Source organism: Triturus cristatus, chromosome 3_2 (assembly GCF_964204655.1).
Source record: "Triturus cristatus chromosome 3_2, aTriCri1.1, whole genome shotgun sequence".
Taxonomy (NCBI): domain Eukaryota; kingdom Metazoa; phylum Chordata; class Amphibia; order Caudata; family Salamandridae; genus Triturus; species Triturus cristatus.
Window position 1 is genome coordinate 851,053,766 of NC_140584.1, and position 12,650 is coordinate 851,066,415.

Below are 12,650 nucleotides of genomic sequence, written 5' to 3' on the forward strand. Positions count from 1 at the left end.
TATATGTGTTGTCTAAATTGTGTAGTGTAGTTTTATATATATATATATATATATATATATATATATATATATATATATAGACATATTCTAACAATGTCTCAGTTCATAATATTCCTGGGTCATCATTTCTTATCCTGCATGTAAGCTTTCTAATTCTTGGTATCTGCGTGCTCTGATCTGCATAATTTATTTGCAATTTTATGCGGTTCATTTCTTGAGTCAATATCATTGCATATAACTTACACCATTACATTAACCCCTGTGGCATACCATTCTAACATGCACCAACGCTTTCTAGCCCAGGACATTAGAAATTGGTGCACTGTAACGCTGCTTACATGCATCAAAACACAATAATTTGTGTTAGCAGGAATGGTTCTTCTTGCCTTGTGCGTTGCTTACCTCATGAGAAAGGACTGCTTCTGAGGTTCAGAAGCTGGCTCCCTTCTACAACATCCACCGTGAACAAACAACCCAACACTCGAATTTAAAAGAGCATCCATTCTCTTACAAACCACTTTTATTCAAACAGCTCTCTTGGGAGACACACCCACACAAACCACCCATAAAATACTTATTTTCATACAATCAGTTGACAGTTGAAGGAGATGCCCCTCTTTCCCAGTCTGCTTTGGAAGGACTGCTGTCTGTTCACAATGTGATACTATTCATAAATGATGAGGGGTAACGGAGAATGAGATGCTGCTGAAGATGCACATTTGAGAATACATTGCGCCAACAAGGCAGATGTTACATTACTCTCCAGGCACTTACAATATTACAATACATAGTGAGGGACCCACTGAGAATGGCTCATTCAAGTGACTGACTAGTATGCTCCACGACCGGGTCTTTAACACGAGTGAATGCGAGTATCTTCTTTCTGCACTGGTAGAAGAGAAAGAGGGACTGTGGCCTTGGGTCTACCTCATTCCACTTGGCTCTATAGGACCAGCAGGGAAGAGGGTGGGTGCTCTTCTGGAGAGCTTAAAATTGGATCATTTCATTCATGCATTAAAAACAAAAACAATAACAAAGAGCCAGAGTTTCTAATCCGGACTGTTGTCTGACGGATGGGAGTCAAGAGCACTCTGGGCAAAGAAGAGGATTTGGGGCCGATGATTCAGACATACTGTGACTGCGTCTCTAAGACCCACACACCTGCTTTGCAGAAGAAATGTTTGCACCATCCACATATAATGCCATATTTGAATTCAACTTGGAAGTCCAACATTAAGTGCACATTATTCTTACCCTGCAACAAGAACATTTTGAATTTCGAGTCACATAGGCTGAATCAATGAATATACTCTACGGCAATGAAATTGGTTCAATAAAGAGTAGTATGCAGAGAAAGAAAACTCAAGAACTGCGAAAATCAATAGGTTGCATGTTAATCTGTGCACGCACTTGAAGCCACTAATAGCAAAGTGTGTGTGCGTTCCCCCCTGTAAGGCAAAAATTCTCAAACATGAAAAACTTCCATAGGAAGGAGCATGTTCGGATGCCAAAAGGAGGCACCAAATGTAGGATCTCTTACAATCAATTCAACTGTGTTGGGTGCTGAAACATTGTTGAGATGGGCACTCGTTTCCAATAGAAGGGGATCAAGTCTGTGAGCCAGGGAATACAAACTATCCTGGAAGCACCGTCTCAGACTCTTCTGGTGCGAGATATGGCTCCACACAAACTCTGAGTCTCATATACTGTTGTGTGTCGAATACTGTGTGGTAAGGTGAAAGGAAGAGCTTTGGGGATCTCAAGTCCTGTTGGACTTGTTAAAGCTCTGAATGATTAAAGTCTGTCCTCTGCTGCTCACTGGGTTTCATGAAGATGCCCTCCATGGCTTTCCAGTAGTTGTTCTGGCTGGAAGCAATCATGCCATGTACTTCTCTTTGGCCGTTGATGGGGCGTCCGTACTGCTCCCCAGTGACGGAAAGGTAGACGTCTGTTGCAGTGTGTCGAAAGCGAACCTCGCTGTCCCTCTCCCAGTAGTCCTCATTACAAAGCACTGTCCAGTCATCCAGGTAATCACCTTCTCCCCCATCTCCAAAAGCACTGACTTCCTGGAAGAGAGAAGAGTAAAAACATTAAGCTCGGACTTTGACACATCATTTGTCCACTTAAGCAATGATCTCTCACGGATATTAAGAGCAGGACTTACAATTTTGGAAGCTCTGTTCTCTTCCAACTGCAGAATTCTGTTTGCGTATGCCCATTCTTATTTTATTTTCGATCATTCTCAGATGTGGAAGGGTTAAAGGTGTTCCACCTATGGAACCCCATGCCACTGTGAGGTGGGCATATAATGCAATTTTGATATGTCAGATACGTTATTATTATTATTTTTTTACTTCCACTGGCTCTGCTGTTCTTGCATGAAAGCTGACATTCCCCATCCTCTCGGGCCAAAAACGCCCCATTAATTTGGAATAGGCATTCTGAGTGAAACACCACAGCCGCAACAGGAGCAATTGTCTAGTCTAGCAATCTCACATCTCCTCGGGTCAACATAGGGCACTCAGCCTCCGGCAAGCAAAGCCTGCAGTAGGTATTACAAAGAGAGGAAAGCATCTCCGTGCTGTATAACAGTTTCATACAGCTATAAGTCTTTTAGGCCTGGTGCTGCTGGTATGGGAGCTTCACACATTTTGTGAGCGACATTCTCTGCATGACTTTGGGAAGCTGAGCCAGCCTCTTCTAGCCAACCCTATTGCTCTCTTCCAGCAAAACGACACTGTGCAAATCCACTGGAAGTGATACAAAAGATTACATTATTATAAGTTTTGTCGTCAGTAGAGTTAAGCACTGTTCATGGTGGTTATTGCAATGGCAATGTCCTCTGCATGGTCAACTGGCATGTGATACCTGTCCTGATTATCTGTGATTGAAACTAATATCCTGAAAATTATTTTAATAATTATGTCACTCTCATCTGGGGTGTGTGTGCAGAGACCTAGGCCTGTTCCCTGTAATGGGAGGTCTAAAGACTGATCAGCGACCTGGAGGGGTTCACCAAGCCTGTCCTCATTTTGGGAAAAGGCTAATGTCCATTCTCTGGGTTCATCAATTAAAGGGCTGGTGGCAGCGTACTGTGTTTTTTTGGATCAGTAGTACAACCATACCCATTTCACTTTGTCAAGAAGAGGAGAGCCGACTAGCTCATCTCATGGGAAATTCTGCTGTTATAAGACCCAGAAACATGCATTGAGATTCCGTGTGTGTAACAAGTGCATCTACACGCTGCGAGTGTTTAACGCTTGTACAGTAATAGGACTGAGCATGTATGGTGCGAGTGTGAATATTATGGCCAGAGGAATCAATTTTGTCTGCCCATGATTTAGCATGGCACAAGATGGAGGAGGGGGCCAGCTTCCTCAGACAGTTGCTGTGTATTGCCTGCATTCTTGTAGCTTAACGCCTAGACACAGAAGTGAGGGAGAATGGAGAAATGTCTTGTACTAGAAATTATTAGTACCTTGTTCGCAATGTGCGGATTAATTCTCCGTAAGCACAGCTTAGATGGGTGGGGTGGAGTGGGACTGCAAACTCCGCTGTTCAAGGTGATTAGGTTTGTAGGCAGGCTCTAACCTTTAGTTTATCACTGATAACAGTTTCAGGAAGGCCCCTGACAGCCAGGTGTAGATCTCTCTCACTATATTGTGCCCTTGTTTTGAAAAATCCTACTTGGAGTCAGCCCACTGCTACCTGCTATGAGACCAATCACCTAGCAAAAAGATTGTGTCTGATGAGCAGAAAGAACATGACATTTGAAAGAGAACCAGCCCAAACCGGTTCTGAAGTCTCAGACAATGAATCCATAGCACCTTAACGGAAAATGGATAAGTTGCATCCAAGCCTCCTCACTTTATTCTAGTTCCAAGCTCTTCTTGACCAAGAAAGGGACTGCTCTGTAGAGTACTGGAAAAGATGCTGTGCACCCAGGGCTGTGTGACCAATGCAGGATTCTGTATGATAGCCAGTCTCAGTGAAGTGAAGGGAAATCACCTAAAGTCTACACAACTTGCTGGAGAAGCTGACATTCTGCCAAACACCTAGAAGCATGCTGCTTGCTCACAGAAGGAGGGAAAGTGCCAGACGCGTTCTCAGTATGAGGAACCGGATGTTGCTGATTTCCCTTAGGAGTAAAGTAAGAAGTGACCTGTGTCATGTGCGGACTTCTGGGCACCTATTGCAACACCCGCAATAGACTGCCCCCAATAATCAAATTAAGAAGAAATCCCTGTCCAGCACATCTGTGGTCAATGAATTCTGAGGAGGAGTAGAAGTCGCCAACATACAGGAAGTGACCCCAGCCTGGAGGCCACAGCTGTCTGATGATGCACACACCCCATGTGAACACAGGAGGCAGCAACCGCACAATGAGCACCCAACAGAGCTTGGCATGGAGGCTAAATCTGCCAGAGTGGGTGCCAGTGGAGCAGTCCTGCTGTGTTGCTTCCTCACCGCAGTCCCAGTCTTAAGCTGGTCAGCGGAGACACCACTAAAAACACCAGCCTGAGGAGTACCCACCAGTGCAGGCCGACCACGACAATCTGAGCCTGTAATGGGCCTCATATAAGAGACTAAAGCAGACTTGCAGGCCGCATTTTACAGCAGTAACAGTGACTGTCGCCTAAAAAGGTCCATTTATGGTGGGTCTGAATCCTTGAACTTAACTGTAAACTGCTTTTAATGAGTGGAGACCTAATAAACTGAGCCGGAGCCTTATCTGTTCATACAATTAGAATACAAGAGCAACATACTTTATAACAACTGCTAAAACAGGTAGTGGGAACTATAGTGGGTGGGCACTTTTCTGAGTTTTGTAGTTCCAGTAACATACTTGCATATGAGCCCCACTGAGTTGTGCCGTATTACATTTTGCTGTGAAAATAAAACACTTTCGTTTTACTAAGAAAAGCAAGGGGCTTGACAAAGTAATTATTATGTCTTTTGGTTGATTGTTGACTCGGAACAGGGAACCACGTTAGGAACCTGTGGAGGGAGCACTGTGGTGTCAGGCTTTCTAGGCCCATTAACAAAGGCTTTCCCCAGACACACTAGATTGTGTCCCCATATTTGCACTATGGCTTCTAACTCCCATGTCAAGAGTCCCACTCTCACCGATCCCAGGAATCATTGCCTTTGGGTGGCTTAAATGTGGAAGAAACGCTTAACTTGAAGTTGGCTTCCTAGAAAATTAAAGGTGATGAAGAGGTGAAGGATGCCAGGGATTTGGATATAAATGAGTTGAGATTAGCTCGCCATGAACAAGAGTAAAGGAGGTGGGAGAGACAGGTGAAATTGGTGCAAGATAACTGGAAAAGGGAAAGGCAGGAAAGGGAAAAAGTGAAAAAGAATTGGAGTGAGGACTGCCTTAGTGAAGTAAAAACTCAGGATGGCAGCAGTGACCGCTAAATCTGGGAAAAGTGATTCTACCTCCAACTCTACAGGAGTACCTGCCAAGTATCCAAGATAGCTGTGCACACGGGTATGGAAGGCCTGGATCTTTTTTAATGCTTTCTTGTGAGTTTTAGGATTATTTGTAGAGTGTAGGCTTTGAATGATGAGTTTAAGGTAGTCACTTTAATAAGCCACTTGACCTTAGAAGGAACAGCAGTCATTGGGAGAATGCATGTGACAAATTAGATGTATTAGGAGTGAATAAAGGAAGTTCTGATCAGTCGGTTAGGGCTGAAGAAGCCATCTCAGTATCTTCACAGATTCACACAAAGCAAGGCAGCGGACGGTATTTCTTTTAAAACTTAGATTCATGGTGTTTTGGGTGAATCAGTGGGTGAGAGGGATGGTGGCAAAGGGTTTTAAGGTCCTTAACCAGTTACTTGTGGACTCTAACCCCACTTAGGGAATACCTGCTTGCCTTGACAGGAACTAATCTAGAGCAGCTTGCTGTGTTAGCTGATAAGTAGTTAGCTAACAGAGTTAACAAAGGGTTGGCGAGCCATAGCTCTAACTCAAAGGAAAAACACTCTCAGCCGACTGGTTCCAAACTGGAGGTTAAATGCCATTTTGTTTGCTTATTTATAAAGTTTTATATAGCGCGAACGTGCTCCTGAGGGATATCAGAGCGCTTTACAATTGGAGGGAAAGGAAGGTAAGAATTGCAGTACAGATATTAAATAGGAATACCAAAAAAAACACACACATACCAAATAGGAATACCAAACAAAACGGTTATAGATAAAAGGGGTCAGCAAAGAGTAAGATAACTGGAACATAGCGAGCTAGGAGAGGAGCAGATGATTTGTAGAAACAACAATAGTGCACATCACAGGGCTTGACAGAGTAATTCCAATGCAATGGAGCAGACGATCCAAAATCCTTTTATGGTAAGAACTTATTCATAAGGAATCTTTTTACTTCCAGTTTGAAAGCAGCCTTGGAGGCGATTCTCCGTATTTCCGGTGGGAGAGAGTTCTAGATCTTCAGAGCAGAGCCGGAGAAGGCACGGTGACACATTCTCTTTTTGCCAACGATCTGTGGTTTCAGGATGAGAGAGTTCACACTCCTGGAAGGTTTACTCCCTCTGGATAATTCTAGCTTTTGCGATAGATAACTGTGGGGTTTGTAATGGAGGGCTTTGTGAGACAGGCAGGCTATCTTTAGCTGTATTCTTACTTCGTAGGGCAACCAATTTAGGGATTTTAAGACTGGGATAAAGTGCGCATTTCTTTTGGTACCCATAACCAGTCTGGCCACGCATTCAATGAGTCCCTTAGTGGGGCCAAGGTATATTTGGGGAGGCCAGAGAGTAGCACTGCCATAGTCTAGCCTTGGCAAAACAATCGCTTGGACCACTTGCTTGAAGTCAGCTTGTAGGAGCAAAGGTTTGAGATTCCTGTGTATCCTCAGCAGATGGTTTGCTCCCTTGCACACATTGCTAATACAATTCTTCATGTTCAGATGCTTGTCCAGGGTGATTCAGAGAGATTTTGCTGAGTCAATAATGAGGGGGGAGCAGTTGAAGGCAGTGAGGTGTTTCATCCAGAGGTCCAACTTGACGATGTGATTTGGAGGAGAAATGAGAAGGAATTCTGTTTTAGAGGTGTTGAGCAAGAGGTGGTTCTCGGTTAACCAGTTTTGAGTATTCATTAGGGTAGTGTTGAGTGAGATGAAGTTATCCAGGGAGGAGATTTTTAGATAGAGTTGCATGTCATCCGCATACATATGGAAGAGAACGTTTGCGGAATTTAGTGCATTAGCTAATGGTTCCAGGAACAAGTTGAAAAGTATGGGGGATAGGATGGACCCTTAAGGGACCCCCATGGATACTGGTGATGGCTGGGAGAGAAAGAGTTGTTCACCATAACTCTTTGGGATTTGTGGTGGAGGAAGGAAGAGAACCATTGCAACACCAGACCAGGAAGGCCCATCCTGTGCTCCAAAATGAATAGGAGGTTGTCATGATTAACAGTGTCAAACGCAGATGAAAGGTCAAGTAGGATAAGGAGGCAAGATTAATTTTGGTCAAGCATTTTAGAAATGTCATCCATAAGGTGAGTTAGCGCCGATTTGGTGCTGTGCCCACTCTGAAAGCCAGATTGAAGTTGGTCCTGGAGATGGAAATTTTCAATGTGGGCACAGATTGGAGATTGGACGCTTTTTTCTAGGAGTTTGGCTAGAGTGGGGATGTTAGAGATAGGGCGAAAGTTAAGGTCAGCACTATCTGCAGTAGTTTTTTTTAATATAGGTGCAACCGGAGTTGCTTTTAGGCATTCCGGGATCGTGCCCAGTAACAGAGATGTGTTGACAATCTTTGTCTAGATGGGAGTGACAACATCCTTGATTTCTATGAAATTGGAAGGTGGCACTGGGTCGCTGAAGTGATTAGATGGGTTGATACACTGAAGAACCTTATTTATGTCTCTTTCACTGAGGGGAGTAAAGGAGACCCAAGAGGCATTGTTCTTGGTACTCAGGCAAGTAGGATCGCTCTTGTCTAATAGGGCAGAGGGGGACAAAGACCCATTGGATAGTAGCAGAGCCTTCCTGGAATCAAGATCAATATTTATGAGTCTTGATTACTCAGTAAAGTAGGCAGCCAGCTCACTGCATGAAGGTGGGCTGACTCCAGAGTCAGAGCGGTGTAGTGCTTCCACGATTGTTGTTTAACCACCTCAAAAAGTTTCTTGGGGTGATTAGCGGCTTGATTAAGTTGGGATCCGAAGTAGTCAACCTTAGCACTCTTGATTTGTTTGTTATAGGAGCTCCTTACCGATCTAAGGATTTCCAGATGGTCTGAGGATGGTTTGAATCTCCAGGATCGTTCGATTGGTCTAAGGTTGCGGCGTTCCGAGTTTATGTTGCCGTTGAACCATGGTTTGGATATTTTTTTTGAGGCATTTTTTTGTTGGAGTGGAGCAATGGAATCCATGATGCTAGAGATAGTAGAGTTGTAAAAGTCAGTGAGGGCATGAACCTCAGACATGTCAACTTGGGAAGAGAGGGCAGATTTACAGTGGGTAGCCAGATCGGCTGTATTGATATCTCTGAGGTCCCTTTTCCAAATCTTCGGTTTCGTTGGTTGAGCCTTCCTCAGAGACACCTCCATGTTAATATAAAAGAAGATGCTGTGATGGTCAGACAAATCGCAAGGGGTAATGGTATCCATTGTGATGGTGTGACCTTTGGTGATGATGAGGTCCAGGATTTCTCCTTTATTATGAGTTGGCTGGTCACAGTGTTGAATCAACTCGTGGTCACTTAAGAAGGATTTGAGGCATGTAACAGCTTGGTCATTGGGGTTCGACCAGTAAAGGTTGAAATCACCGAGGAAGATATGGGACATAACGGAATCGACATTGCCAGAGAAGATTTCCATTAATTATGCGATGAAGGGGAGGTAGTCTCCAGGTGGGTGATAAAATGTGTGTAGTTTGCACACCGGAAGGTTGTTCCTAGAGATGTTGAGAAAGAGATATTCGCATGAGGATGGCGTAGACGACTCAGAGTGGGAGACCAAGAGTGTGCTCCGATGTATACAAGCTCGGCCACCGGCCAGCTTCAAAGCTCTGTCTAGACTAATTATGTCATGGAAGGAGGCACTAGGAGGTCTAGGATAGGAGTGGAAGAGGGATTGAGCCAAGTTTCCGTGAGGATGATGAGGTCTATCTCATTGTGTTGGATGAGGTCGAAGATATCAGAGGTGTGTTTGCTGGCTGACCTGCAGTAGAGTAGTACGCATTTAAGTTGTACCAGTGTATGGGGGGAGAAGTCTGTAAGATGTTCACTCTCATGAGGTTGTCATTGTTTAGGAGTCTAAGGTTGTGAGGGGGTTCTCTGTTCGGATTAGCGTGAATTGCTTGAAATCGCCCTGGTGGAATCTTGTTGGTGTCTGGGATAATCAAGTAAGAGGGGAGTAATTCATCGATATCGTTAGGCGCAAGATCGGCCTTCGATCTTCTGGGGCGGGAGGGAGTGTTAAGTAGGGGTACGGTTTTAGAGATAGTGAGGGGGGAGAGATGGTCAAGTCGAGCTCCAACACTGGTGGGGGCTCTGGGCAGATTCGCAAGAGAGGAGAAAACTGAACAAACGGAGATGATCAAATGAGAGCGGTTTCAAATCATGAAGTTCGACAGTGAGAAGGTGTAGCTGGAGAGATATTTCGTCCAGGCGTACCACCATGTCCGAGTGCTGGGCGAGGCGTAGAGGTTGTGCGGTGGGGTCTGGCGGAGAAGAGGGGGCTCGATGTGTGCCAGAGGAGTCTAAGGCGGTATTGAAAGGTTCCAGAGGGGGGGGGGGGGGGGGGGGGGGCGGGGGAGTTGGTCATTGAGGACTTGCGGTGTTCCAGGATGCATTGATAGAGAGGTTGGTAAAAGTGAGAGGGTCATTGACCTGTGATTCAGGGACGGTCTAGTAAGGGTTGAGTGGGATTGGCTGATCATGGTCTGCGGAGGACAATTGCCAAGACTCCGGTCTAGCCTGTGGCGTAGAAAGAGGTTTGCATAAAGGGGGATCTTTCGTTGAATGCAAAGGCCGTAGGGTGCGAGGGAACCTCACAGCTCGAGGCTCAGCCTGTATCGAACTGGAGAAAGGCGAGATGAGTGAACCCATAGGCTTGCCCGCCTTCTGAGTCGGAGATCTAGTGTATTGGGTGAGTGTGGTAGGGGACTGAGAGGCTCTGGTATCATCTGGGGGGGGGAGGGATGGTTTAGGGCGAGTGTGGAGCTCCCAGCTGTGGTGGGTGGGGGACTGGTTAAGTCCAAAGTAGTGGTAGGCTGAGGGTAGGGCTCACTGGATTTAGCCAGGACCTCCTTTTTGAGTGAAGGGAAGATATTGGCCATCATGGCTAGATTGCCATTAGAGGCTTGGATAGGGATGATACCATTATTATTATTTTTTTTTTCCTCATTCGCCACCAATCTCACTTCAAATCCCACCCTAGATGTCTGTACTCACACTCAGCAGGCTGAGGGGCATAGGCGGTTGGAAACTGAGACCCGCCTACTAGTACCAGAACAACTTGGGGATCAATGAAGAGACCTTGAGATACCTTTTCTGCCAAGCTCTAGGAGCGAGGTGACTTTCGTTGAAGAACTGCCATAGAATCTGGCAGTGTCCGACTTAGCCCGAAGAGTATTAACGGCATAATCATAGGACTGGGGTGGGGGGGGAGGTTGGAACCCCGATCGCCCCTTCGACTCAGAACCCCATCTAAGTTGCAGAAAGTTCCAAAATGCTCTCTTCTTATCACTGCATAATCTGGCAAGATCCAATTTGGAGACTGCCAGAACTGAAGACTGCCAGTCTAAAAAGGTAGGAGGGGTTGATTCTGTCCATCTCATACAGATTTGCCTCCTAGCTAGGAGGATAGCATAGAAAAGCAGATTTCTAGCAGGGCCAGTAACCTTTTCTGCAGAGCCGAATATAATTAGGGGCAAATCTATGTTAATAGGGTAACCCAGGGTGCTTGTCAAAAAGTTACCAACACTTCCCCAGAAGACAGCCAGAGATGGACATTCCTTAAAATTGTGGATGTTGGAAGCAGCAATCTGACCACATTTTTTACAGCTCACTGGTGGCCCTTTGGTGATTTTTGACAGTTCGTGAGGGGTAAAGTAGGCCCTGTGGATGGTAAACAGGTGGTTTCTTTTTAACCAGGCAGGTTTCACAACTTTGTGTAAGGTCTTACAAGAGTTCTGCCATAGTTGAGCACAGTCCTGTGTAGGTAAAGAGCCACCCCACAGTTCCTCAGCTAGATTGAATTCGCCGTCTACTTCTTCTAACAAGGTTTGATACCAAAAGGAGACTTCCTTCCTCCCTGGGGCCTTGGTTACTAGCTGGCGTTCTGAGAAGCTGCCACTACCCACAGCGTTCTTACAATTTAATTATGGATGGGATTGAACCCAGCTTACCAGTTGAAGATAGTTGAATCGGGAAAGACCTACTCCAACCCTGTGCTCCAGATGTTCCCAGGAAACAAGAGTGCCTCCAGGAAGAAGGTCTCCCCAAACGACCAACCCAGCTTCTCTCAAAGGTATTGCCAGCCAGTCCTTTAAACACTCTGGAGCTCCTGGGGAATCCCAAAGGGGAGCCAAGCTAGATAAGTACCCAAGCGCCACGAACCCCTCAATTTGGCCCAAGTTTTAGCCACCCCCTGGAGAACCTTCAGCGTAACTTTTTTTTTTACCTTCGGATCCCCGAATTTAAACAAAAATCCCTCTTCTGATAATTTAGCGCCCCTAAGCATAGCCAAAAACATCCCTCCAGCACCTGTATTCAAGGGCATTCTCAATAACATACGTGAATGTGAGAGTTGGAAAGCCCAAGCATACAACTGAAGATCTGGTAAAGCTAGGCCTCCCTTTTCCGCCTCAGCTTTTTCCAAGCAATCCTGGGTGATTTGGATGCCCAGACAAATGAGTTAATTTCACCCTTCAACTTATCAATCGTGGATTTTTCAAAACAGAGGGGAATTGTTAGAAGGGTGCCCTCCGGGAGCCGGATGGTGGCGGACTGACCACCCCGAGGGCCACCGTTCCGTAGGCGAGTAGCCGAGCGCCGCTGAGAAGCCTCCGGGGCGAGGTCCTTCTCCTATGATCGTATCAGCCAAGCAACCCCACCACCACAAAGGGACACAGCCAGGGTATTTATTCGTATACGATTTTATCGGTTATCAGGGCAGGTTTCTGTGGCAATATTTACAGGTGGATCGAGGGATCCAAGAGAGTCTCAAAGTCTGGTTGGGATGGGGTAGCGGGACAGTCTCAGTCTTAGCCTGGTACTGGACCCCCTGCGCCTAGCTCTCAATCCTCGAGCCGGGGGGGTTCCGTACGGTTCGGGGGATTGCTGTGGTGAGGTCGAGCCGCGACGAGGTCAGCAGGGCTCCGATGGTTTACTTCTGCGAGGTCGAGCCGCGACGAGGTCAGCAGGGCTCCGATGTTCCGGGAGGGTCTCTTCTCAGCAAAAGGGGGGAGCCGCGACGCAGTCAGCAGGGCTCAGAGGTCCAAGTTTCAAGTAATGAGTCTTTTCTCCGTAGGGTCAGCCGCGATCCGATCAGCAGGGCTCTTGACTCCAGGATACGCCTGCCGTCCTGGGTAGAGGCTGCCCTAGATATAGGTCTGGACCCCTTTGATGTCCGGACCCTTGCGCCTGGGGGGCGGAGGGGCCGGGATGGGAGAGGCCAG

The 12,650-nt window shown here is 46.2% G+C and overlaps 1 protein-coding gene across 1 annotated transcript in view; it reads right to left on the reverse strand.

The window, feature by feature from the left end:
* Positions 1–486: 486 nt before the first annotated feature.
* Positions 487–12,650, reverse strand: part of SDF2 (stromal cell derived factor 2) — a 97,937-nt gene continuing 85,773 nt past the window's right edge. The window contains exon 3 of the mRNA XM_085649128.1: positions 487–2,066. Within this exon, the coding sequence (XP_085505254.1) occupies positions 1,779–2,066 (288 nt within the window). The 3' untranslated portion in view covers positions 487–1,778. The remainder of the gene's footprint in view (positions 2,067–12,650) is intronic.